At 41.5% G+C, this 25,580-nt stretch overlaps 1 protein-coding gene across 1 annotated transcript in view; it reads left to right on the forward strand.

Moving 5' to 3' along the window:
* The window catches only part of WNK2 (WNK lysine deficient protein kinase 2), a gene marked incomplete at its 5' end in the record, with an annotated part of 112,942 nt that overhangs the window by 41,462 nt on the left and 45,900 nt on the right, over window positions 1-25,580 (forward strand). The window contains 7 exon segments of the mRNA XM_035903317.1: window positions 743-963; window positions 5,011-5,168; window positions 14,975-15,063; window positions 15,933-16,152; window positions 18,638-18,926; window positions 22,655-22,855; window positions 24,003-24,214. Coding sequence (XP_035759210.1) covers window positions 743-963; window positions 5,011-5,168; window positions 14,975-15,063; window positions 15,933-16,152; window positions 18,638-18,926; window positions 22,655-22,855; window positions 24,003-24,214 — 1,390 coding nt within the window.

Genomic DNA, 25,580 nt, shown 5'->3' on the forward strand with positions numbered 1-25,580 from the left:
TGGCGTGTTTCATCTTCTGCCCATGACGTTTTAATTTGTCAGGGTGTGTTTTTGTGAGTGCTTTTGTGCTTGTATTTGCATGTTTTGTTAGAAAATTCAGATAGACTGGCACTAGGCTGGTGGAATCTCTTTTTGAAGAAGGTGCCCTAGGTTATCTACTAAACAATATTAATTAATAGCTTTTTGGTACTGACAGTCTTGTTAAGGTTGATATAAAACAGTTGGCATGAATTCTGGAACAGATTTTCAGCCCCAATGGGAGCAGTACTCGTCAATGCATATATCCAGTGTGCTGCTATGCTGATGCGTTAGCAGGTTTTACATTTTTCCAAAATGTACCCTCCCAACCAGTGTTTTAGGTAAATGGCAAAAATACAGGCGCATAGTACAGAGGTCAAAGTCTCGTGGTTAAAATTAAACTTCAGTATTCTTCTGATTTGAATATACGAACCATATTCTAAAGCTCTTCCCTGCATGAAATGAATTGCTGTACTATTAACTTGCAAATATTTGGTTGTATTTGCACCAAAAATGCTTATTATCTTCCTCCCTAAAAATGAATGCTCTAATTCCTCCTTTGAAAAGATCTATTTCTTTCCATCTTGTGATATTTCTGAGCTGCTATTATGGCATTTAATAAGGGGCTTTTATCCAGAATGGAGTGTCAGCTGTTAAAGCCCCTAGATTCTCTAGTAACGCTTCATTTCCTTTATCCCCACTTCCGTGTGTGTTTGTGCTCTAGGTATCTGAAGAGGTTTAAAGTGATGAAACCAAAAGTCCTGCGTAGTTGGTGCCGGCAAATCCTGAAGGGTCTTCTTTTCTTGCACACAAGAACTCCACCAATAATTCACAGAGACTTAAAATGTGACAATATTTTTATTACTGGACCAACTGGATCTGTGAAAATAGGAGACTTGGGTCTGGCAACCCTCAAGAGAGCTTCGTTTGCCAAAAGTGTAATAGGTAATCCTCCTGTTCTCCTTGGCTTCCTTCTGTTGGTGTGGCGGCTGTCTTTTTAATATCTTTTTTCACGTTCTGCATTAGTAGTTTTTTCACTTGTAGGTTGGTAGTAGAGATTAAAGTGGTTTTGTGACTGTTCCCTTTAAACCACTATAAAAAGTCTCAATCAGTAGGAAATGGTATCGTGACTGCCTCTTCTCCTTTCTTCTGTGTCACAACGGTTAAACACTTTTTTTGTTTGCTTTTTAATTGGGATACTACTTGGTATCCACAAATCCTTCTCCTCTCTCTGCCAAAAGGAGCAGCAAGGGTTCTCAGTAGCCTGTGTGCATCGTCCTCCTGAGGACAGGCTCAGTGCCTGCTGGGGGAGGAGAAGAAAAGAGAGAGGAGAGGGAAGAGAAAGGATGCCCTGCTCTCTCCCAAGCGAGGGAGTGCTGCAAAAGCTTGGGAGAGCCCCCAGGAAGTCATCTGCTTCCAGCGATGCTGGGATAGGGACGGTTGCTTTTGCTGAAGGGAGAGACAGTGGTGCCCTGGGGAGCTGGCTTCTCTCCTTTACAGAGAAGGTCGCAGGGGAGCTGCTCTGGCTGGAACACCTTATCCCCATATAGCAGGGCATCAGCAGAACAGGCTGCTTCTGCAGGCAACTGCAGAGCTCGTCCCTGCCTCAACACTGTCCTGGCAGAGTTCTGCTGAAACAATGTCTGCAAATTATCAAAAATCAGTAGGTATGAAATTAAGAGAAATTTCTGCTAGTATATGCAATAGCTGATGCCCTTAGATGGTGCCCTTTGAGGAGTGTTAGAACTTGGGTTTGCTTGAACCGGGAGGACGTTTTCTGAATGGCTGTCAAAGGACATCATTTCCTTGCAAAAGTTAAGTTTAATGTTTTCTGTGTAAATGTAATGCTTTCCTGAATTGTCAGACATTTTGTGGTTTTTACCAGGCTTCCATAGCAAATCTCCCTTATTCAGATCTGTAGGTGATGGCTCTAGGAAGCTGCAAATTCCCGAGATATTGATGCTGAAAGTGGGGAAAGTTATTATGCACATAATCATATTTCAGCTTACAGTATAAATGGAAATTAGATTCTAGGTCATTAGAGTTAGCAAACTGATAGTGACAAACCACTGTTCCCTTACTATATATGAAAATAACATCCTATCTTTCAAGCAGTAGTTACTTAATTATTTAACATCTCAATTTTTCAGATATTATAATCCTTTACAGTTATTTGTACAAAAGTACAAACCTTAATGCTCAGGGAGCCCAGTATTGCTGAAGTCAAAGTGATAGAAATTTTGAATATGTGCTTGGCTACTGCGGGTCTGCTTAACCTTGTTGATTTTAGTGAAATCCTGTTGGTTTATATCTGTTAAGTTGCTCTAGTTTTTAACCTCTAATAACTGGTGGGTTTTTTCTGTTGAGGGTCAGTATTTATTCACATAATTTTTTTGCAGTCTTAACAATTTTCCATGAGACATAATGGAAAAATACCAATACTGGGAATAATATCAGTAATACCAAGACAAGTTTTGATAAAATCAGTTGTTACTGCAGCACCATCAAAGCACGCTCATGTCTAAAAGAAATTCAGTATTGAAAAGGGCTGCAGGTTGCTGGCGAGGTGTCTGTGTTGGTTTTGGCAATATAACCGAGCTTATCTTTTTCATGAGTAGCGCTGCCCCATGGAACGAATTCAGAAGGCTTGGAAGCCCTGGTGAGATGAGCAGTTCTGCCCCCTCCGTAGGTGTAGTAGATCTAAAGGAATATTAGTAGCTGCAATTTTACAGCAGTCTGAACGGCATGAAGTCAGCGTGGCTGAGGTCCAATTTTTCCCTTGCTGTGTTCGTGCCATTGCTGATGCTCAGCTGACCTTGCAGTGTATCTCTGCAGGGAGCCAAGCCAGGGCAAAACTCTGTCTGCCAAGAGGAGCTGAATAGATCCTGAGCAGCTTTGCATTTAGGTGGTCTGTTTTGTTTAAGCATACTCGTATGTATTCCTTCCCACCCCCAAGGGATGGGGGGAAAATGTCATTTTCATGCTATTCTGGAACGGTGTCAAGAATTTCCTTTGCTTTTTTAGACTATCGCTATCACTTTTTCAGCTTTGCTTTGAATGCTCCATAATTCATGAGATTCACTCCTGCCTCTGAGTCTTGTTCCTTCTAAAATGCAGCAGCAGTTCCAAAAAACGTTCTGTATGGCAGTTGTTAACTGGTTCAGAGCAGCAGCCACTGCCTCTGTGGCAGCTGGGAGAAAAACCTTAGGGTTTGGGTTTTTTTATTTTTAGTTAAGCTTTCATGACATGGGTCCAGCTGATTCACAAAAGCTGAAAGAATGAGTAGCTTTGAGGTGGAAGGAACGTAAACAAGGGGAGAGATTGATTCTGAATTTTGCAAAATGGATTTTACAGAAATGCTCCTGCTGAGACCTGTTTTGTGAGTTAGGCCACGTCTACTTCAGAAAATGTGCAAAAGCAGAGGTTTTTACAGAGAGACCCTAATTTTGAGAGCCATTGTTTATGTTACCATTAAAAAAAAAAAGTTTATGTCAAGTCCCCAAACATCCACGAGCACTATTTTTTCCCAGAGTATGTTACTTTAATGACAGTTATGTTTTTGCTGCTGATGGAGAGATGTCATAACAAAAAACTAGTGGGCCCGCCAGGCTGCGGCGGGGCTCGGGGGCAGTTTGGGTGCTGGGGAAGCTGCTGCTGGGCTGGATGGGCAGAGTTTGTCCACGTCCTTTACGTGGTCCCAGACCTCCCGTAATCCTTTTGGCGTCCCAGTGCTGACGGCTCATTGCTCCTCTCCCACAACACGCGACTGCATTGATCTCTCTTCCTTCATCTTGTCTAAATGTAAAAAGGAAATAAATTAGTCTTGACTCCTAAGCATAAACTACGTTATAAGGCACAGTTCCTGGAATAAATCACATAAGTGTTAATGTTTTTCCCTTTTGCTTTATGAAGACCACACTTTTCAGAGTAGTTTGCTGTGCAAAGTTGCAGGCATTGTAAGTCACCACTTGTCACAAAGCTGCAACTTGCCAGTATGAAGCAGTAAGTACAGTGCTTCACTTCATATTTGCCCAGTTGCGTCAGATCTCTGACACCCTAATCCCCCTTGTGTAGGACCTTATTCTGTGAGTAGCCTCATTGATTTGTCCCACTAAACCAGTGACAGAATTATGTTTAATGTTTTGTGCATGACTTTGTAGGTGATATGTGATAGTACTTGCTTTCAAAGTGCTGTCTGTCTGCCAGGTGGTTGCTCTGTATCTCTGGAGGAAAAAGAAATGCAAATTTGCATTGATAAAAACAAGAGTGAAGGTTCTTGTTTCTTCTTTTTGCCTCCATGAGCCTGTACGTATCCTCTCTCCACCTGGAAAAAAGAAACGATTTCATGGCTTCAAGTATGGTCAGGCAATGTGCCGTATCTCATTCTCTTGTTCATTTTTGAAATTTTGATATCACAGAATCGCAAGGGTTGGAAGGGACCTTGGGAGATCATCTAGTCCAACCCCCCTGCTAAAGCAGGTTCTCCTAGAGCAGGGTGCACAGGACATCGTCCAGGCGGGGTCGAGTATCTCCAGAGAAGGAGACTCCACAACCCCCCTGGGCAGCCTGTGCCAGTGCTCTGTCACCCTCAGAGTAAAGTTTTTCCTCATATTCAACTGAAACCTCTTATGTTTCAGTTTTTACACATTGCCCCTTGTCCTGTCGCTGGACACCACTGCAAAGAGTCTGGCTCCATCCTTGTGACTTCCACCCTTAAGATACTTCTTTTTTCTTTTTCTTTCTTTTTTTTTTCCCTCTCCCCTGCCTCATATTATTACCGGCGAGCCATGGATATGTAAGCGTGCGTGCTGACTTTGGGTTTCTTCCCTGGAGGATGCTTGAGCTTATCCTAGTTACTTCCGTCTTTTGAAATGATCTTGTATGCACCCTTATGCGGCTATAAGGGGCACACTTAATAGGTGAAGCAGATAGTGGTTAAAGTCATTTAGACTGTATAAAAAATTAACATTCTTTTTGTGCATGTCTGTGTAGGAACACCAGAATTCATGGCCCCGGAAATGTATGAGGAACACTACGATGAATCTGTGGATGTCTATGCTTTTGGAATGTGCATGTTGGAAATGGCTACCTCAGAATACCCTTACTCAGAATGCCAGAATGCTGCTCAAATTTACCGGAAAGTAACCTGTGTGAGTAACCGTCCTTCATTTGTTACTGGGATTTTGTAATTTGAAGGTTTAAAAATGTATTTCGATGAGGTGACAGTACTGTGGAATGTGTAGCATGTTGTGGAAGTTAAGTTATCTGAGCTCTGGGTTATGCAAACCTGCTGCAGGTTTATTTATAAGCTTGCAACTTGGTGGTTGGATTGTGTTTGATGGCACTGCAGCTGCATGAGATATTTTCAGTAATCTTTGTTACTGATTTGTCTCCATCAGCCAAAAATACATAAAACTTGGGAAGAACAAGCAGGGAAAAGTCTTTGCTCTAGTCCTGCCTCCTAAATGGGGACTTCTCAGGCTCAGTCAAGTTTCCCACAAAGCTGAAAGGACTAACTTTTAGGTTACTGCCTAAACACTTATTTATATGGTGGAGGATGGTTTGATTCAGGCTTCCAGCACAGATTCTCTCTGTTTGTGTGAGTGACAGGTTACCTGAAGATATAAAAGGGAAAAGATAGCAATATTTAGTTCTAGTCAGCCGGAGGAGCTTTGTATCTGCGCTTTGGAGCTCTGCAAGGTCTGGTAATCCCCAGATGGGAACTGTGGAAATGGGTTTGCTGCATTTTCAGGTGAGGTTAGGCTGGAGAAGTCAGTCTAAAACGATCTCTATACTGAATAAAATATCCTCTCCAACATTCTCACCCCCAGCTGATAAATGTATTTATCTACGTGAGCTGTACTGCAAATATCTGAAAAAACTCTTGAGTCTGTAAGATGCTATCAGATTGCAAATCACTGACTGCAGAGAAACGAGACTTGCCAAAGGCTTTGGCAGCTGTGGTTATATTCTGTTCTACTTTGTTTAGTGAAACTGAGAATTACAGGAGGGGGTTTTTTCAGGATAGATTATGTTAAGCCGACTGGTTTGTCAAAGACTTTCCCAGGTATTTCTTTTCTGTCTGGTTGCTACAAAAGCAGATCGTGAGCTGTGTGGTTTGGCTCTCGTGCATTACCAAAAGACGCAGCCTGCACACTTGGGGTGTGAATCCTTGGAAGAAGGCTGCACTAAAATTTGCAAAGATTAGCTACAGATAAGGTTGCTTTTATTTCTTTGGCCACTTAGAAGGAGCAGTAAGAGTAGTTAGGCTTACGTAGTAGATACATTGATCGGATCCATCTCTCAGTCTCCAGAAGTGTAGACCCAAAATGGGTTTGTATTCCTCTCCTCCAGCTGCTTGTTAGGAGCAAAAATCTTGCCAAATGAAACTTGGTAATAACTGGTTGATTTTGAAAGGTACTTGAGACCACTTGCCTTCTCCAAGAGGTTTAGTGAATCGGGCCAGCACACATATGGTTCTGTGAAATCCTGCAGTGTGCAAACCCTCCTCAAGGTCAAAATTGCATTTTCTGATTTGCTGTATGCTAATCTCTCACACTGGATTTAGAGGTGGTTCCATCAGACACCCAAACACTCGTGTGCACCAGATGATGGGTTTATGTGCAATTTAATTTTTATAGATATAGTTTGTGCTGTTCAATATCTGTCTTTTCCCACCACTGAAGATTGGGATGCCAGGAAGTTGGTGTTCTCATCGTAGATTGCTGTGCTAACCAGCTGTGACAATGCTAACTGGGTGGGAGAGGGAGGATGCAAACGGTTCAGGAGTGTTTAAAAGCTGAAGTCCTTATCATAGGACACAGGAGGATTTCCCTGCTGGACATGAGAGAGATGCCATGACTTTCTGAAAGCAGGAGAACATGTCTACAGAGGGGAAGCAGCTTTATCCTGGTTTTGTGTAAACTGTTGCAAGCTGCTGTTTGTAGCTTGGTAAAGCTGAATCTTTCCCAATGGACTGCAACCCTGCAGAAATAATTTATAAAAATAAAAAAAAGGCATCAGAAGCTGCTCAGCAGTGCAGTTAAGCTTCATCGCTGTGGCTGGAGCGGCTCCCTATGGCGCAGTAGGGAAGGGAGTGTGTGCAGAGATGGCTCTGCCGGGTTAGTGACTGCAGGCTGTTGCGCTCTGCGCCATGGGCTGGCTGGAAATGCGTGCTATGTCTTTGCAAATAAGTAAAATAGGTTTGGTTCAGTGGAGTTGCTTGCCTGAATCCTTATGAGGATGGGCACTTGTTCCCCATCGTTATTCTGTGGTGCTTTATCACACTGTTATTCCATTCGCTCCTCCCTTATGAGGAAAACTTTATTTCATTTGGCACAACGGCTTGTTGGCTTCACTTAGATACATAGTCCTTTGGATGTGCTCTAAATGCTGTCTTTGTAGGTAGCTTAGGAGACACCTCCTTGGGCTCTAAAGCTTCACAGGGTGACAACAGGAGTCTCTTCTAATTTTAGGCTCTGGGGCCTCATCTCCTGATTGTGATAGCGGTCTCGTAGCCCTAGGTACCGAATGGCGTTCATGAGAACCTGCTGCCCGGGACAGGGGTTGCGTGAGTAGCATGCCTCATTTGGTTGTGGAGCTGCCATCATGGTGAGCTGATGTTAAGGCGACCTTGGGGTGTGTGTGTGCATTTAGAGCCACAAATAATATAGATATTGCTCCACACACCCAGAGAAACTCTGTACCACTCTTGGCCATCTGGAATATTGATAGTTAAGACTTTGTAAGACTCCTAAGCTTCATTTATCAAAGCAACATCCAAGATGGCAAAGAATAATGATTAATCAGAGGATTCCTAATTAGATGTTATATTTCAATTTGCAGACTTAAGTAGTCATTTTTTTTAAACGCTGATGAAAGCCTGAGCCAACTGATTTTCTGTGGCAATAACCTTTACATAGCTGAGGGTTATATGGTAAATTATTATAACTCTGTAAAACTGGTCTTACACTAGCAAATTTAGAGAGGTGGAAAACAGTACTTATTGTGAAGAGCAAGTGATGGCAGAGCTGCTGAAAGATTGCTTTATTACTCGCAGGGGGTATTTCTGAAATAGAGCTGTCTAGCAGGGAAAGCCGAGGCAGAAAGCATCAGGTGCAGACATGGAGGGTGTGGCTTGCTTGCTGCTGTTGCCAGCCAAACTCGGGGCAGTAGCTGTGGGAGCAAAGGCACTGGGATTCCTTAGATGGAAAAGTTGGTATTGCTGTCATTCCAAGGAAAGGGTTAACCAGCTCCCTGTGGAGAGGGAAAAAGCCCTGTCAATGCCATGAGCAGCATGAACTGTCAGACAGGGAGGAGGAGCAGGGGGTGGACCTCTTGCCAGGGGTGCAAGGGGAGCAGCAGTCGCCCTGGGGAGATCCCCAGTCCCAGAAGGAACCTCTCTGGCAGCTCAGCAGCTTCTTTAGAGGAGCTGCATCTGTGGAAGAGCTGGCGACAGCAAGGGACCCTGCTTCAATCCATGTGAGTGGCTCAGCCATCACCGCGCCGGCTAAGGGGAGATGCTGCTCTTGAGGTGTTAGGCACTGGGGGTGTGGGGTCCCCCCACCTTGTCCTGAGTCACCTAATGGCGGGGTCTGGCTCAGTGGGCGGTGATGATGTACAGATGAAAAATCTTTAAAATCACTTTCCATGACGAGTTAGGGTTGGTCATATAATAGCTGTTGCTACTGTTGGGTTTTACCAGGCTGAAATATAGTATAGAAATGGAGCACAGACTAAAGCCAAGAGGTTGAATTACACTGTTTTCTTCCTAGTGTGAGCTGAGGTTTGGGGTTCTCACTAGAGCAGAAAGTGGCTGTGACCACCTCAGGTGGAGGGGATCAATGATGCAGCGCTCCTGGACGCTGTCACGTATTTCAGCTTGTCAGTGAGAAATCTAATTCATTTTTGATGAAAATGGTTTTTTGCACCAGAAATGTAAACGCTATTTTCAGTCTTTTAAATTGAGGGTCAGCATAATGTAAAAATGTGATTGCTGTCTAGTTTTCTGATGCTTTCATTTTAAAAATATAAAATAACTGACTTCTGCCTTGGGCTCAGTATCGCAGTGGCAACCACTGGAGGTGCCAGTAGCACCTACAGGTGCTGGAATTGCTTGCTAGTGTTTGCATCGAGTGAGCGATTGCTTGCTAGTGCAGGTACAAGACCCACCTTGCTGTTCAGACTGCCTCTAGCCTTACTTTGGATTGCACTGGGATGCACACTCCCTTGCCAGCCCAGCACAGTCTGTATGGCTTATGTTCGCCATTATAATAGCTTTTTCAGTTGTTTCTATTCTGTGTCTGAAAGCTCTATCAAACCCTTTGCCTGCTTAATAGGATGTTAGAGATATCTGAAATTGTAGCTGTTCAAGCCACGTACATTGGTAGTCCTTGTTGATATAGAAAATAGAAACATTGCCTTTCTGAGGCATTACTATTTTGTGTTAAGATATTACGCATTATGCACGTCCATAGCGTTATACTTATTTCAGTGACCCTTTACTCTAACTGACCATATTCTCATCCCTTAATTGCTGCTTTAGTCTTCCACTCCTTGTTTTACATATGTGTAACTATGCATATAATAGCCCAGGATAAAGTGGCGGTCCTTTCCCAAGCCGTTTCCAGATGTACAGGTGGCTCGCTCGCTTCTTTGCCAGGTTAGACATGCTTGTTATGGCTTGTCACTTCCCTCTACCCTTCCAGCCTCAATGCTGGCGTGTAAACACTAAAAAAGTGGCTATGTAACATATTTACATTATGTTAAAATACGTATTTTTCAAGTAACAGATCCAAGCCACATTCACTGTAGTTAACTTGGAAGTGATTTGCTCGTCAGCATATTTTCAGTGCCCTTCATTCCGATGCCATAATCTCATTTTTCATGCATAACTTGGTGGTTTTTCTTAGTCAGATTTTTTTTGTGTTTAATCATTCTGCCAAGTGATTTTGATGTAGACAATAGGCACATGAAGTGGTGAAACGTCGGAGTTGGTGACCTTCCCATGCAGCTCCAGTCCAATGTTTTTCTTAATGGTAGGCTGCAGAAAGCACAGCAGACCAGCTATATGTGCCAGCGCTTCACAGCAGCCTCCTTGGGTTTAGCAGCACAAACCTGTGCTTTAAACCTGTGCTGCACATTTACAGTGTTCGGTTTCACATTTTAAGTTTCCATATTGTTCCATTTCATAAATGTATTGAATGTTTTCTTGGCATTCACAGGCTATATTCTGCGTTGCTCATAAAGGTAAATTCCATAGCTGTAGTACAGCAACAACAGACAAATAATGTTATGAATGCCATTGTGTTGACTTTTTGTGTGTTTCAGATGTCTTAGACCTGCAGATGATCTTCTTAGATTAGCATTAGGACTGAGTACCATTTTGGAGTGAAATAGAGATGAGTTTATAATTGCATACAGTGATTGCATACTCGCTGCTTAATGTCGCGGAACAAAATCCTGACAAAATTAAGAACTTCTCTGCTTTATTGGCTTTGGAGAGTGTGTGGTAGGGTGGAACTTCAGTGGGAAACATGGTGTCTGCTTTTTTGGAAGAAAATTTGGTTTTTAGACAGAGACTACTTTCAGGTAGAAGGTGGCATTTTAGTTCACGGTAGGCTGTATCTGGGAGGGCACCTCCTAGGTGGAAGGAAAGCCTGTAGAAGAATTACTGCCTGACATGGGTCAGACTTAATGTTGACTTGGCTGGCATACGCTGTGCATCTTGCGTGTTACTCTTTCAACAGTGCTCTGCTGAGGGAAACATGGCAAGCGGCTACTTTTAGACCTCTGAAAATGGAGCTGCATGTTTTTGCCCCCAACATAAAGGTGAAAATTTTAATGCCCTATACGTGCCTTCCTGTAGACTCAAATATCATATACTGGAGTGCAATGTATTTCAAATCTGAACACTTCAGAAAGAAGGTGAAGGAGGCTAAGTGGTGAGGGATTTGAAGGAAATCATCCTGTTCAAGACAGAGACATTCTCAAAAGGGACTTTATTCGATCTTCTCTCATTTTGCTCTTGTATTTTATAAACATATATGTGTGTGTGTGTGTGTGTATATATATATATATATATATATATATAAAACCCCACATATTTTCATATATATATAAGCATTTAAAGAATTTGTGTGAAAATATCGTCGTGTACCTTATGTCAACCAGTTAGCCCTGCATTTCAGATGCAGTGGTGTTGAATTTACTTTTGTTTACGAGACGGCTGTACAGTTTCCAAACTGTCATGGATAATTCCTTAGCTAATATACTTTGAATTTTGGTGCCGTGTTTCCTTGGGCACGCTCAGGAAAGACGGATGGCTTTTGTATAAATGAATGAGAGGAGTCCTTTGCTTGCAAATAGGAATCTGTGCTTTGCATAAACCCCCTTTGTTGTCAGGAGGCTTAGAAGTGGGCACAGTGCTGTAGGGAGGGCTTACAGCATTACAGCCTGGGAGATTTTGCTGAAGAGTAAGGAGCAAAAGTGTATGGGCATTGAGCAAACACTTTGGCAAAGCAGTCCTGTGCAGTACTTCACTGAGCATATTTTGTCCTTGTTTGTTTTAGTCATCTATTCATAGCTTAGCTGTTCAGTGTGTTAATACAATAGATGTTTGGAGAGGAGTCAGTCTTCCTTCAAAAGATGTTGAAAGGTTGGAGGAGTTGCTATTTATTATTTTTTTTTGTGGAAGCAATCTGTAAGCTCAAAAATAGGGGTCAGTCATCAGGGATCTGTCAAAAGGACCATTTTCAGGCAAACCTAATTTCTAGATGCCCAATGTGCCCTGCCCTGCTCCATCCCAGTCATGTCAGAGTTCTGGTCAAACCATGTAAATAAAGATGGCTTGTGAATTCTGGAACAGAAAATTCAGTCGAGAGTTACTGTGATATGCCTTACACTATTTGTGTGTTTCACATGTTCAGTTTGTGTTAAGATACCCATGAAGCACTCTGCAATTATAAAAAAGTGGGTTCCCTTGAGCATGTAAATACATGAGTGACATAATCCTCTAGGTAGCTGAAAGGTCTTTGGGTAGTATGGTGTGAGTTGCCTTAACTGCTTTGCTGGGGGGAGGGGGTGGTGGGTTTGGAGGTTTGGGATTTTTTTTGTTGGTTAAATTGATACCGACATGCATTTGTGGGATATTTTTCAGTAAGCATTAAGCTATAGCAGATCATGGTCTTTATTGCCCATTCCTCCTGTTAACTGTCACTATGATGGAAATCAATGGTTTCCGGTAGCAAACTGGAGTGTTCAAGTATGTAGAGATTTGTCCTATTGCTTCCTGTTGTAAATTAAGGAAGATTTCTGCAAACTCCTCCCCATCTGAGGCCATGATAGGCTCCTTTAGCTTTAGGCTGTGTTAGGGTATAGGGATTCATGCTAAAAATGTATTTTGGTACTTCTTTTTTTTCTTTCCTTTCTAATTCAGTTCTTGGAGCTCTCTTAATAAACACTCTTGACAGGCTGTGTTTTGGTTTTGCTTGTTTAGGGGCCTGGGCTTTGGTAGCCTAGCCACTCCCTATTGGTCGGACACATTTTTCTAATATACAAAATTTGAACCCTTATCTCATAAGTAAGATTCAGGTTTGCTTAAGCAAATAATTCTGTTAATTGGGTTCAGGTTCTCTTCAGCCAGCCAGCCAGATTTACGGATTATTTTGTCTTGTTCCCACAAGAATGATTTTTTTTTTTTTTTTTTAATTTTTATTTTTTATCTCAGCAGCTCTCTGCCTAAGCAAAAGTGGGAAGCTGAGTTTCTGTATGACTGGCTCCATCTATTTTTTTTCTCTCTTCCCCTCCCCCCCCCCCAAATATTTGAATTAAATATTTCACTTTTGAGTTCAAAGACAAAAAGGGAGTGGTTGACCTGATATAAATAAATCAATAAATCCAAGTTTAAAGTTGAATCTGAAGCTTGGACGGCACTAGAATGTTAATAAAACAATAAAAGTGATGCTTGAATAGTCACAAATTCTCAGAGAAGTGCCAGCCCTCATTGGAATTCAGCCATAAAATTTATTCAAGACTAAATTCAGTGAAGTACTTGCAGACACTTTCTGAAATATGTATTTTCTTTTCTTGTGTCCAAGGCAGCATCAGGTGAGCCAAAGTCCACTCTTCAGGACTTAGGCCTCCTTATCTGCCAGTGCACGATCCATCATTTGCTGTTCTTTCAGGGTGAAACTTTAAAAGGATTTGAATGGAGTCAAATGTCCAAACCCCACTCAGTTATGTGCTTAATCAGATTCTGGGTTTTTTAGATAAGGGAAATCATATTTCCTTTTTATCCTGCTTATTGACTTCATTGAAAATACTTGGGTCCTTAAGTAATAGGGTGTACCTGCAGAATCTGTTCCCAAACTAATTTTGTCAATTTTTCACCCATATACATCTCGTGTAGGTAGAGATGTTACGTGTTTATAAAACTGAATCAGTTTTTTTGTGTGTGATTTAAGCTGAACGTCACAACTAAAAAGGATGACTTCTTGCGTTGCCACTCTTTTCACCTATAGCTGAATATATACATGAAAAGTATTCACAGAAGATGTGTTGGACCGAAGGGAATGAGTTACCAGCGTTATAGATGTTGGGTATCTGTTCGTTGCTCCTACATCATTTGATGAGGAGAGCGGTAGGGTGAGCTCACTGGAAATGACGGCTGTTCCTCTCGGAACACCCCTTTCCCCCTATCTGCAACCTGGTGTCAGAAGAAATTGTCAGCCTGGGCTCTGAAAATGCACAGCTGCATGGGTGCGTTAACTGCCCAGGGGTTCCCCGCAATTATTTTTTTTAAGTATATTTTGATTTTGTGCACGGAAAGATGACATAATACATAAGCTATTATTTAGCTTGAGAACTTGCATACTACTTCTCCTACAGTCTCTCTTTATGTTGGTAAGATATATGTTATTTTAATTAAGAGGCTATAAACCCTGAGGAGGAGGATCATGCTGAGTTGGGATCTTGGTCCTGAAATATTAGAAAGTAGGGAGCAACGACCTATGGCTGCCCTACAAGTGTGTGTATGTTTCTTTTAAATCCTCTTCATCTTCTTAAAACAATGCTACCTAACCTGAAAGAAATGCAAACTGTTCCTGTTGCACCTATGTTGAGCCCAAGCTCCTGGTGTGGAGAAGCGGATTCTGCTTCTCCAAGTTCTCTTCTGCAATGAACGGTTGGGTTTTCTACCTGAAAGGCCGTGCTTATAGGTAAGCTGTTCCAACTCTAGAACTCAACCCTATTCCCAGCAAAAATTATAACATTTGACAGCAATTTAACTTGATTTATAGGTGACACCTGCTCTGCCACTCATTCCTGATGAGATTCTAGCAATGTGCTGGGGAAATGCAAGACCAACACAGAGCTGTTGGGCATGTTAGCCTGCTCCCCTGCTTGGGTTGGGTTTTGAGGCTTTGTTGGAGGGGCCAGGGTGTGGGGAGAGTGTTTGGGACATAGAAAAGCAAAATATTTGTAGGAAACAGGAATACGGAATATTCCAAGGTATTTTTAACTCGTTCTTGAAACTGGCTATCTGAAGAAAAACATGACTAATTACCTTCATTCATCTAGTGTTTTGAGAGTTAAGGCAAAAAACATAAAAGGCATCATTTCAGAAAAGAGTTACTTTGAAAATTTAAAATTGGCTGTTTCTTGAATATTGCCTTCAGAGTCCACAGGATATAAAGGTAAGGTTTGCAAAGGATAGTGAAGAAAAAGGGAGATTTGCCCTGTGTAGGCTGAGTTCCTGTACAAACTACTGTGCTTATTTTGAACTTAAAAATATGGTGGCCCTAAATCTTCCATTCAGTTTTGCATTAAGACTAACATCTTTATGGTATTAGTTACTCCAAAGGTTGAATTGACTGTAAAATGTAGGGCAAATGTCCTTAATTAAGAGATAAAATGTAATTCTTTTTCAGACTAAACTGTTTTTCCTCTATCCTTCTAGGGTATAAAGCCAGCAAGCTTTGAGAAAGTTACTGATCCTGAAATTAAGGAAATAATTGGGGAGTGCATTTGCAAAAATAAAGAAGAAAGGTTTGTTTCAAGTAATCAAGTTTTGTGCTAAGTAATGTGTATGCACGGATTTCAAAGCTGTCCAGAGACTTCTGTTGCGGCCTCTGGGTCTCCCCTGTGCAGGAGGAAATGCAGAATGGAAATACAAATATGAATGATTGCCAGATTTCCTGCCATATAATGTCAGGATAATTGAATAAATGCCGTTACTGTGTGTCTCAACCTCTCAGCTTCAAAGAATAAGGTCAGAAAGCATCACTGTGGACATGTGAGCTCGCGCTATGCTAGCCCGTTCTGGCATAGCTGCCCGTAAAAACCTCACTCAGGAGGTTCTGCATGGAGCATCAAGCATGGTGGAGGTCGACCATGAATGCGTCATGGTAGATTCACCCCACGCTGTTATAGCAGATTCCATTGACTCAGTAGCCTCCGGATATGGAGACAAATAGGGCTTTGTTTCCAGCTTTGGATTTAAACCCCAATCTTATGCTGGCCTCTCCTAGATGAGTGAGCCTACTCTTTGGTATTTCATAACTTTCACAAATACAGTTTTTAGGGACCTCAACCCTGTGCCTAGAGGGCACCTCTTTTCTAGTACTCTTTAAGCTCAGACACTGCACAAAAGTTGAGCAAAGCTATAATCTGCATTTCTGTACGTGCTTGTGGTGTATGAATATCGCCGAAGCTTTGTGAAATAGGAAGCACCATTTCTTCAGCAGTCCTCAGTAACGCTGGACATACTGTGTCTTTTTGCTAAGAAAACAAATCTGTCATGGATGAACACCAAACATACTGTAAACTTTTTCGCCTTTAACAGCAGTTTCTGTCACAAACCTCTCTGAAATTGCTTAAGACTTGTGGTATTTGAATATTCTTTATATCTGTTGCAGATACGAAATTAAAGATTTATTAAGCCATGCCTTTTTCGCTGAAGATACTGGGGTAAGAGTGGAACTTGCAGAAGAAGACCATGGTAGGAAATCCTCTATTGCCTTAAGACTCTGGGTAGAAGATCCTAAGAAACTGAAAGGAAAACCCAAAGATAATGGAGCCATTGAGTTTACTTTTGATCTGGAGAAGGAAACTCCTGATGATGTTGCACAAGAAATGGTAAAATAAACTTCTCCTGACAAAAATGTATATATATAAGTAGTGCATAAATCTCAGAGGACAGCAGGAACGAGTCTGGTAAAGTAACTCCCACGTAAACCATCCCAGGTGTCTGGTTTGAGCAGTTTGCATTGATTTTTAGAATGGGGTAAACGGTGAAGAACTAATAACTGAAAAATACTGTTTACGAAGTATGAAAGCAGATGCATGAAATAGCACTTCAAAAAGCTTAGGGACCATATAGAGGTCTCTCCTACTTTCATATTTTGAAAACTTTTGCCAATTTCTGTTAGCTGTTGAATGTCTTTAAATTTGTTTGAAACGGTTTTGTTTGGGACAGCAGCTTGAAATAAATTAGAAGAGTTTGAAAGTTCAATCAGAAAATATTCTGCACTGAATTCTTCCAAACACTTTTTTCCATCTTTTCTGAGGGTGTTGCTTAGGAGGAATGTAGGTGAGGGAATTCTGTGGTCAGCCACCCAGTCCCCGAATAGAAATTGGAAACTAGAGCCCACTGCACAGGGTTAGGAATAAGCTTTGGATTTTTAACAGATAAATTGAACTTGGTGAATTTCTGCATCTTTGTAAACTTGTGGGGGTTTGTTAGAAAAACTATTTTGTGTTCCTAGTTTCACTATATGGTCCCTGAACTTGTATTTTAATGATGTCTTTACTGCAGTTGTTTAGGTTTTCTAACACCATGGAGACACAGAATCAGTAAGCACTGAGTCAAGGGTCTGAATTTTCTTGTGCTTGCAGAACTGTTCCTATTATAATCTAAATCCCAAGCAATCCCATTTAATGATGTTGTCATCACCACTCCTGTTCTGCTTAGGATGCACTCATTTTGGTAATGTCACCCTACTCTGATTGGACTCATCACCATGGACTCCAAATTTAGTGGGAGAAATGCAGGCTCCCCTGTTTTCTTGCCGTTTGCAGTAGGTCCAATATTTCTCGAGCAACGTGTTGTTACAGAACCCATTTCATTTAAAAGTTGCTCTGGTACAGTTACTTGCTGTCATATTTTGCCTTTAAATATTGATGGAAATATTTGGAAATTTGAAGTTCTGTAGGTTACTTGGCCCATAGTTGTGATATTTTGTTTTGAAGAGAAAATAATTCTTGTGAAAAGTAGATTTGAAAGGATCACTCTCAAACTACTGTGATACTATACCCTTTCCCAAATAATTTTAAAACCCTGTGTTTTACATGAACAGTTATCTAAGTGACTGCATGTGAAATGCTTTCAAACTTGAGGCTGTTGGCAGAGTGGACAAAGGGGGACGTTTATTCCTAGATGGCTTTTTCCAGCCCTTCTGAATTGTAGGACAGCAAAGCCATGTGATTTCATCAGTTTGTGTTGCTTTACGTGCTGTGGAAGAGAATTCAGGAGACCTTTTGATTTTGAGTACAGGGAATTAATTTATCATTATTGATGGGTTTTCAGTAGTCGGCCGTTCCAGCCTGTCCAAATAATGTGGGCAAAAGGAATTTGAAACATTCTGGAGGGTTTGCAACCTGAAGTTACCTTTCACAACCAGTGGGTACTGTAAAATAGCATGTCGTCATTAAATTTTAACCATTCCCTACATAGAGATGTAGGAATAAGTATTGTTTAAAAAATTGTTAATGTGGCAGGTTTTCAGTGCCTTCCCATTAAGCTTTTTACGTGAAGAATCTTTTGAGCACGTTAGCTAATGCCATACACGGTCTCTGGACCCAGGTGGTTCTTCTCTTGAGTAACTCCCTGTTGTTGTTAGCAGTTGCTGCATCATCTGTTCAGGAACGTCAGTGAGGTCTGAGGGCATAGGCAGTGGAAAATACCCATATCCATCTGCAGCTGTATTTTAAGCTGCTTTGCGCCTATTAATTTTAAACAGTGAAAGTGTAAGCTGTAGAACTGCCTCGTGTTTGGGCAAGAGCAAAGAAGGAAAACCTCTAGATTTCCTCCATGTATGTAAGTGCTTCCAAATCTGTAGAATATGGATGTTAAAAATGTACGGAGAGCAGACAAATCTGGTCATTATTAAACTAAAATTCATACCCTATGCTGTAGGAGATTATGCAAACAAATAGCACAAAGATGAATTTCCATTTTATCTGTTGAGTGGTTGAATTCTGAGAAAGCCTGGTCCCCTTTTCAGTCAAATGTCAACAGTCTGCATTTGACTCAATGCTAGGCTGCTTCTTTATTAGAGTCAATCAATACTGACTGACTTCACCATTTAAGAGAAGCGAAATTTGAGCTGAAATTCTGTTAACATCTTTCCTTCGTGACTTGTTGTGATACCAAGCACAGCACTTTGGGAAACGCTGTATACCAGAAAGGTTAAGGCAATAAATTCTGATTTAGGGTAGTGTGGTTTACTCCAGTTGCATTGTTCAAAGAGCATTTGTCAAAGATTTTTTTTTTTTTCCCCTCTTTTGTGTGCATGCACATCTGTGCATGCATAATCTTGATACATTTGTGCCTCCTCTGTAGATTGACTCTGGATTTTTTCATGAAAATGATCTCAAGATAGTGGCGAAGTCAATACGTGACAGAGTAGCATTAATACTATGGAGAAGAGAGAGAATTTGGCCTAGAATGCAATCAGAGGAACGTCGGGACTCAGAATGCCTGGAGAAGTTGAAGACGCCACATGCACAGCAGGTTCAGGTCACCTACCTTTCTCACACCGGTCACCATGTCCTGTCGGAGTCGGAGGAGCCTGAGGCAGACCAGCATCCCTTTCAGCAAAACCTGCCCACCAGCGTCACGTCTGTTGCCTGTAAGTCTTGCTCTGCCTTTGTGCGCACACGGTGGTGAGTGGCCGAGGGTAAAAGTCACCAATAATATGAGCTCAGTGGCGAGACAGCTGCTGTGCAAGGTTTTGCACAGTAGCTCAAAGAACATGGGTGTCTCAGACCCATAGCGATTTTGAAAGAAATAAAGTTTCAAGAAAAAACTATATTATATAGAGATAGCTCCTCCTTTAGTAGCAATAAATGCAGAAAACAATATATTTTTAAATAGAAAAGCAAGGAGAGGTGCTGCAAGACACAAAAAATACATGTTTTCTGTGCCGGGTGGCAGGACCAACACCAAGTTTGTGTGAAACCAGAGCCTGCGGAAGTTGAATTGGTACCAAACTGGTCAGAGTGACTGGTGGCTTTTTCAAATTACATTGGTAATGTGGAGATAGTAATTCAAAAGCAGACCTTGCTGAAACCAAAGTGCTGCAGTTTCTTCAGTTTTGTGAGTTACTCTTGATGGCTCACGTGAAGTTTTTTGTGAAGCTGTACAAAGGCCTGCAGCAGAAAAAATAAAATCCACCTCTGATGGAATTCGAGATTTCCCTGTTTTGTGAGAAATACCAGCTGTGGTTTGGCCATGCATGTTGGGAGCACTGGGCATTGTGGGTTGCCCCTGTAATTATTAGTGGGGTCCTTAGGTCGTGGCTCAGGGGCTCTCCCTTGTTCCTCCAGGATCTCTGTTTTGTCCTGAGCCCATGCCTTGGAGCATGGGGGTGGTTTGATCATCCTTACAGCAGGTTAGAGAGGATGGATGCTCTCGTTCGCCCAGGCCCCAGTAGCCACAAGCCAATGATCTGTCAGCTCTTTACATTCAGCTGGGAGCTGGTTCAAGAGTAATCACGGGGCTATTTCAAGACAGGAGGACTTACATCTCCTGTTTTAATTCCAAGCGCTGATTTTGGTCTGTCTCTGAATAAGAAACTGCCTGGCTTTGCTGGTGGAGCTGCTTGTTTCTTCATTTTATTTCTGAGCATCAGGCTTAACTCCAGCAAACTGCAAGGCATGAGGAAGTAGCCTTTTTTCTTCCATAAGGTAACTTGTCCCTGTCCTCTAAAATCAACCTTTGTTACCGAGTCAAGCTCTGGTATTGAAATCTTACTCTATTTATACTTTTAAACATCTTGAAGGAAATGTTGCCAGATAATTTTAGCTTGGAAGATTTGAAATTTTATGAGAGTTCTTTCTTTTTTTTTCCTAGCCAGTTTTTCTGATAAAATCTGATGTACATATTTTGCTACTAAACTATTATCATAATGTTTCTGTTGTGCTGTTCTGGACTTTTATGTAAGCATATTTAAATTAAAGATGCGTTATCTTTAGCAAAGAGACAGCTGCTGCTTTAATTCAGGTATTGTATAAATTGCTATACAGAGGTCTGCTTTGAATACTGAAATAACCAAGCATGCGTCTGCAAGAAAACAAACCTGTACAAGATATGAGAAATGGCCATATTTGCATAACACGTGGAATATTGCAGTATTTACAGAGCTTTTTTTCTCAAGCTAAATTGGTCTCATTTCATTTTTTTGGATCATATACTTATTTCATGCTATCTGTTCCTTTGAGAAACACCGTAATCGTGGCTCTTTTTGTTTCCAGTGGTACAATGAGGCTACCTGTGCTTCCCATAGTTCTGTTGGACATAAGTTGGCAGAATTTTATACTAAACATAACCCCCCTGGGTTTATTTCCAATTCCTCCTCAACTTTTAACCAATACTTGGTATTATTCGACAGTTCACTATCAGATGTCTTTGAACATTTTCTTATTGATGTCTAAGACCTCTATAAATCACTGCTCTACCAAATCATATAATAACCTGAGGTCAAATGTAAAAATGCTAATGAGTAACTTCATGTGTGTAATGCATGTTGTTCTATAAAAATCTAAGACTGACTCACAGCTTTTATTTCAGCACTCTACCGTCATACTTTTTTTTTCTTCTTTCAGATCTTAAAAAATTGTTTGTAATAAAATGGAAGCATATATGCGGCAGAAATCCCTGCTGCCTTAGAGGAGGGCCATGCTGACTCTGTTTAGAAATGAGCTGAATAAATGTAGAGGGGAGTTTAATTTTGCAAAAGAACAGTTGGGAGAATAGTTTGTAAGTACTGAGGAGAAATGTCATCTCGGGTGCTATTAAAAAAGAATTTGTTACTTAAAAGCCAAATAAGCAAAAACCTTATTTGGAATACGGAAAAAAAAGAGAAGATGGAAAGTGTTGGAAAAAGAAATAGCATTTAAACTTAACTGTAATTTAAGCCAATTTTTTGTAACTGTGTTACAGTTTTCTTTCAGTTTTGAGGTTTAAATCTTTGATACAAGCTACTTGTCTTTTGTGTACTTACAGCTACCGTCTTGATTGTCTCGTTTAATTTCTCAAATGGAGAAAATGGTAGCTTATGCTCAAGAAGAACTGGTCATCCATACTTTACAGGCTTCAAAAGTCACGAAAATCCATTTTTAAATCAGTAATGCTCAACAGTACAGTTAAAAGATTTATTTCCATTTGAGAAAAGATAGGATGCTTGCCCAGTGCCCATAGCTGTGCAGTTCTGTAGGTGAACTGGGCAAATGCTCTGCATGAGAAACTCCAACCCAGCGCTGAATGGTACTCCTATAATAATTTCAATTGGTTTTCAATTCAGTTTCAATTATTGGTACTTCCAGTAATCTGAAAACCTGCAAACTGTTTTGTTTTCTGTTCTTCATCTTGAGATATTGCTATATACTCAAATAAGGTATCATTTGAACTTGATGATCTTAAAGGTCTTTTCCAACCTAAACGATGAGGGCTACAAAAATGATCTGAGGGCTGGAGCACCTCTCCTATGAGGACAGGCTGAGAGAGTTGGGCTTGTGCAGCCTGGAGAAGAGAAGGCTGCAGGGAGACCTGATTGTGGCCTTTCAGTATCTAAAAGGGGCCTATAGAAAAGATGGGGAAAATCTTTTTAGTAGAGCCAGCTGTGACGGGACAAGGGGTAATGGCTTTAAACTAAAACAGGGTAGGTTTAGACTGGATATAAGGAAGAAATTATTTACAAAGAGGGTGGTGAAACACTGGAACAGGTTGCCCAGAGAGGTGGTGGAGGCCCCATCCCTGGAAACTTTGAAGACCAGGTTGGACGGGGCTCTGAGTAACCTGATCTAGTTAGCAGTGTCCCTGCTCCCTGCAGGGGGACTGGACTAGGTGACTTCTAGGGGTCCCTTCCAACCCAAAACATTCTATGATTCTATTCTATGATTGCTGAACTAATAGAGTGTAGAATATAAGGAATTCTGTACTTTTCAGTGCTACTAATAAAAAAAAGGTGTTAAAGCCAGTGCATCCCTGGGAGATCTAGCACTAAAAGATTCCATGATCTGCTATGGACATTACAATTGGGGTTTCCTTTCCTTTCATCCTACAAAATCTATAAACATCTGCAATTCTTAGTGTCAACCTTATGCCCTTTAAAGGAAATATCCACGTGCCTAAAGTATTGTCGTGCGCAGAAATCCATGGGGATGGGTTTTGGCTTAAGCAAAGCAGCATGTGCCTTTTGTAGAAAATAACATTTGTGTTGCATGATTTATTTATATAATGGAAAGAGCTAGGACAGTAAAAATGCTAATGACATAAACCAGTGTTGACCTTGCTCTAAAATCATTACTTGAACATTTGGAGATGTTGAGCTTTTAGTAAAAAATGTTGTTCTTTCAGCTGACAGCACATTCGACAGTGGCCAGGGGTCCACTGTGTATTCAGACTCCCAAAGCAGCCAGCAAAGCGTCATCTACTCATCTCTGCCTGATCCGGTACCTCCGGCTATCCAGCGGGTGTATAGCCCACCTCTGAGCGAGAGCCAGGCTGTGCCCCACAGCCTTCAGCAGCTGGGGCACTACCAGCAGCCCTCAGGAGTAAGTCTAAAGCTTTTCAAAATCATTTTATATTCTAGGTCATACTTACTGGCTCATTTATATTCTTGGTTTCAGTAGGTGTGGGTGCCAGGGCTTGCTTCATGTATTCCTCACTCAGCTCTACCCATGGTGACTTGCTTAGTAATACATTTCTAGTCGCTCTGAAACGTGGGCTTCCTAGATGGTGTCTGGCTCACTATATTTGCCATTCTGAAGAAATGTTTCACTGGCAGCTGTCATACTTTCAGTAAAAAAGCTTCTTATCAATCCATTGTCACTGAACTGCATTAGCAGCTTTGCAATTATTAGTTTTAAACTCATGCACGTATTTGAGAACTGATTCCTTTGGTTTTGTTCGCTGCCAATATAGCCACACATTGTTACTCCTTCATTTGTTCAAGAGCCTCTTGAGTCTGATGTTTCCTCCAGTTGTGGCTAAGGTCACACATCCAGCTACTGCCTTTCTGGTTTGGATTTAATCTTGCACAGAGATGGCAACATATGCCTGTTACTGAGGCTCCAAAATCAGGCACTGGTAGCCCAGTCAGATATTCACACTTGCTCCCATTTTCCTGCTGTTACAACCTTGCCCAAAAGCAATTAATGGAACTACTGGTGCAAGAACAAACATATGCGAGTAAATGTAAATCTTCAGGTGCTCCCAGTGAGGGGCACGACATGAGCACGTTGTGTCCTTCGGAAGCCGTGGCAGCACCATGTCCCTGCACCCATTGCACATGGCAGGCAGTGCTCGTCCTGCTTTTTGCCACCACAGTGACCCCGTCGTGGCTTTGACTCCAAACGCAATGTCCCTTTCCCAAGAACCAGGAGAGGAATACATGTACCTGCAGGCTGAAGAAGAGGCAGCAGGCGCATTGCCTCTGCTGGTATTGGGGACCTCTGCACACCCTACACAGCTGGTGGTTCCTCAACAGCCTTGTCGGATGTGCCTAGCCTATTTATTTCAGTCTGGCCAAGATCAAACTGTGTCAGAAGTCTTGATGCCTGTTGAAATTGCTCACAGGTAGCTAACTCCTAGAAGACTCAGTGTCTCAACCTCTTCCACAAATCAGTAGAAGCTGAGACCTGCCTCTGTTACACGAATCTTTACAGTACATAATTAGCCAAAAGACCAGTTCTTCTCCCATGAGATCTGCGAGAAAAGATCAAGAAGAGGAATCTGCAGGAAGGTGTTCTGCCTTCTGAATCCTGGGGTGGCGGAGAAGCCAGAGTGCCTGGGTGGTCCCAGCCCTCTTGTAAAGTGTGTGCTGGCAAAACACCGCTGGTGGAGAGCAAGCTGGGGACGCCAGCTACCCCGGGCAGTGGAGGCAGCCTGCCTAGTAAAAATGATAGTAACGATGTGGTACGTCAATTTTTTTGTTTGTTTCATTCTGTTTGACTTAAGAGAAGAAAAAATAAAATCCCGGACCAATGGTTTTTTTCCTGCTTGATCCAGATGTACCCTATGTACTTGGGAAGTGCATCGTTTTCCCTGGTTTTACCTTGTATTTTCCAAAATGCCTGCAAGAAATTACGAACTGTACTTTGTGGATGCATTGAAACATGGCTCCGTTTACCTGAAGGAAAAAAAAAATGCTTCCTTGACACCTGCAGCCAGCTACCTCCACTGTGGAAACCACCCTCCCTGCGTGCGTACGCCTCCGGGGGGGCATCCTTCCTCCTTCCTTGTTCACCTGAAGCACCACCGTAACAACTCTAAATATGAGACTCAAAAGGCACATCTTGAGCAGAATTTTTATATTAAATTGAGCTGTGCCACTCTTTTAGAGCAGACTCATTCTTGCCATTGATACGTTTCAGTCATTTTAACCTAAACGCATTACTTTTTGCATGATTGAGGGTTTGGCAAGATAATAACCATTATTTACGAGCAAAACATTTCTCACAGCCTTTTATTTTCTAATGGGGTTTCTGTATTTTTTTCTTCCTGCGATAACCTGGGTAAAAACTTCTAAGGTTTGAAAATCTTAACAAACACAGGAAACAAAAGTCTGACTCAAACCCTTCTATTTTCCAGGGAAAAAAAACCCACCGTATTTATCTGGGAGATTGTTTACCAAGATAACAAGCACATAACTGGAGCTGTAGTGGGTGGGGGTTTTAGGCTTGTGAACCTTAGTCTGACATTACTGTTTATTTTTAATTTGTCTGCTTTGTTTGAGCTGAAGGTTTAGAGAACTGCTGTTGTTACAAACCTTATCTTGAATGTCTTTTACATTTTTTTTGTTTTCACTTCCACTGTGATTTTAATTTGTTTCTCATTTCTCAATCTGTTTTCTTGCATCCATTTCAAGTAAATTCCCTGCTTTTTTGAAGATAAAGATTCTTTATGAAATTATAAAAATCTTGGTGAAGATAAATTGTTTTTCCACGCAGGCTCATTGTTGCTGTTGATATAGTCTTATTGCATGTGTGCTTTCAGTGGTTTTACTGGTCTGCACGCTTGCTTCCAGAAAGAAATGCAGTGCCATTTGGTTGTCTTATTTGGAATTTGCCAACTTTTTTCCGCATGTTTAGATTAAGTAACTTTCCTTTCCTTGCAAATAATTTTTCGTATTTTTTTTCCCCCTCTGTATTGAACCAAGCACCCTGTAGACTATTCCCTTGCAATTATATTCCTGTTGAACACTTGCAGAGATCTGAACGCGAGGGTGATTCTTTGCTAACACAGTGCTCTCCCTCCCGCAGCCTGGCCTCCCTGCGGTTCA

The sequence above is a fragment of the Egretta garzetta genome, unplaced genomic scaffold (assembly GCF_000687185.1).
Source record: "Egretta garzetta isolate BGI_Z169 unplaced genomic scaffold, ASM68718v1 scaffold451, whole genome shotgun sequence".
NCBI lineage: Eukaryota > Metazoa > Chordata > Aves > Pelecaniformes > Ardeidae > Egretta > Egretta garzetta.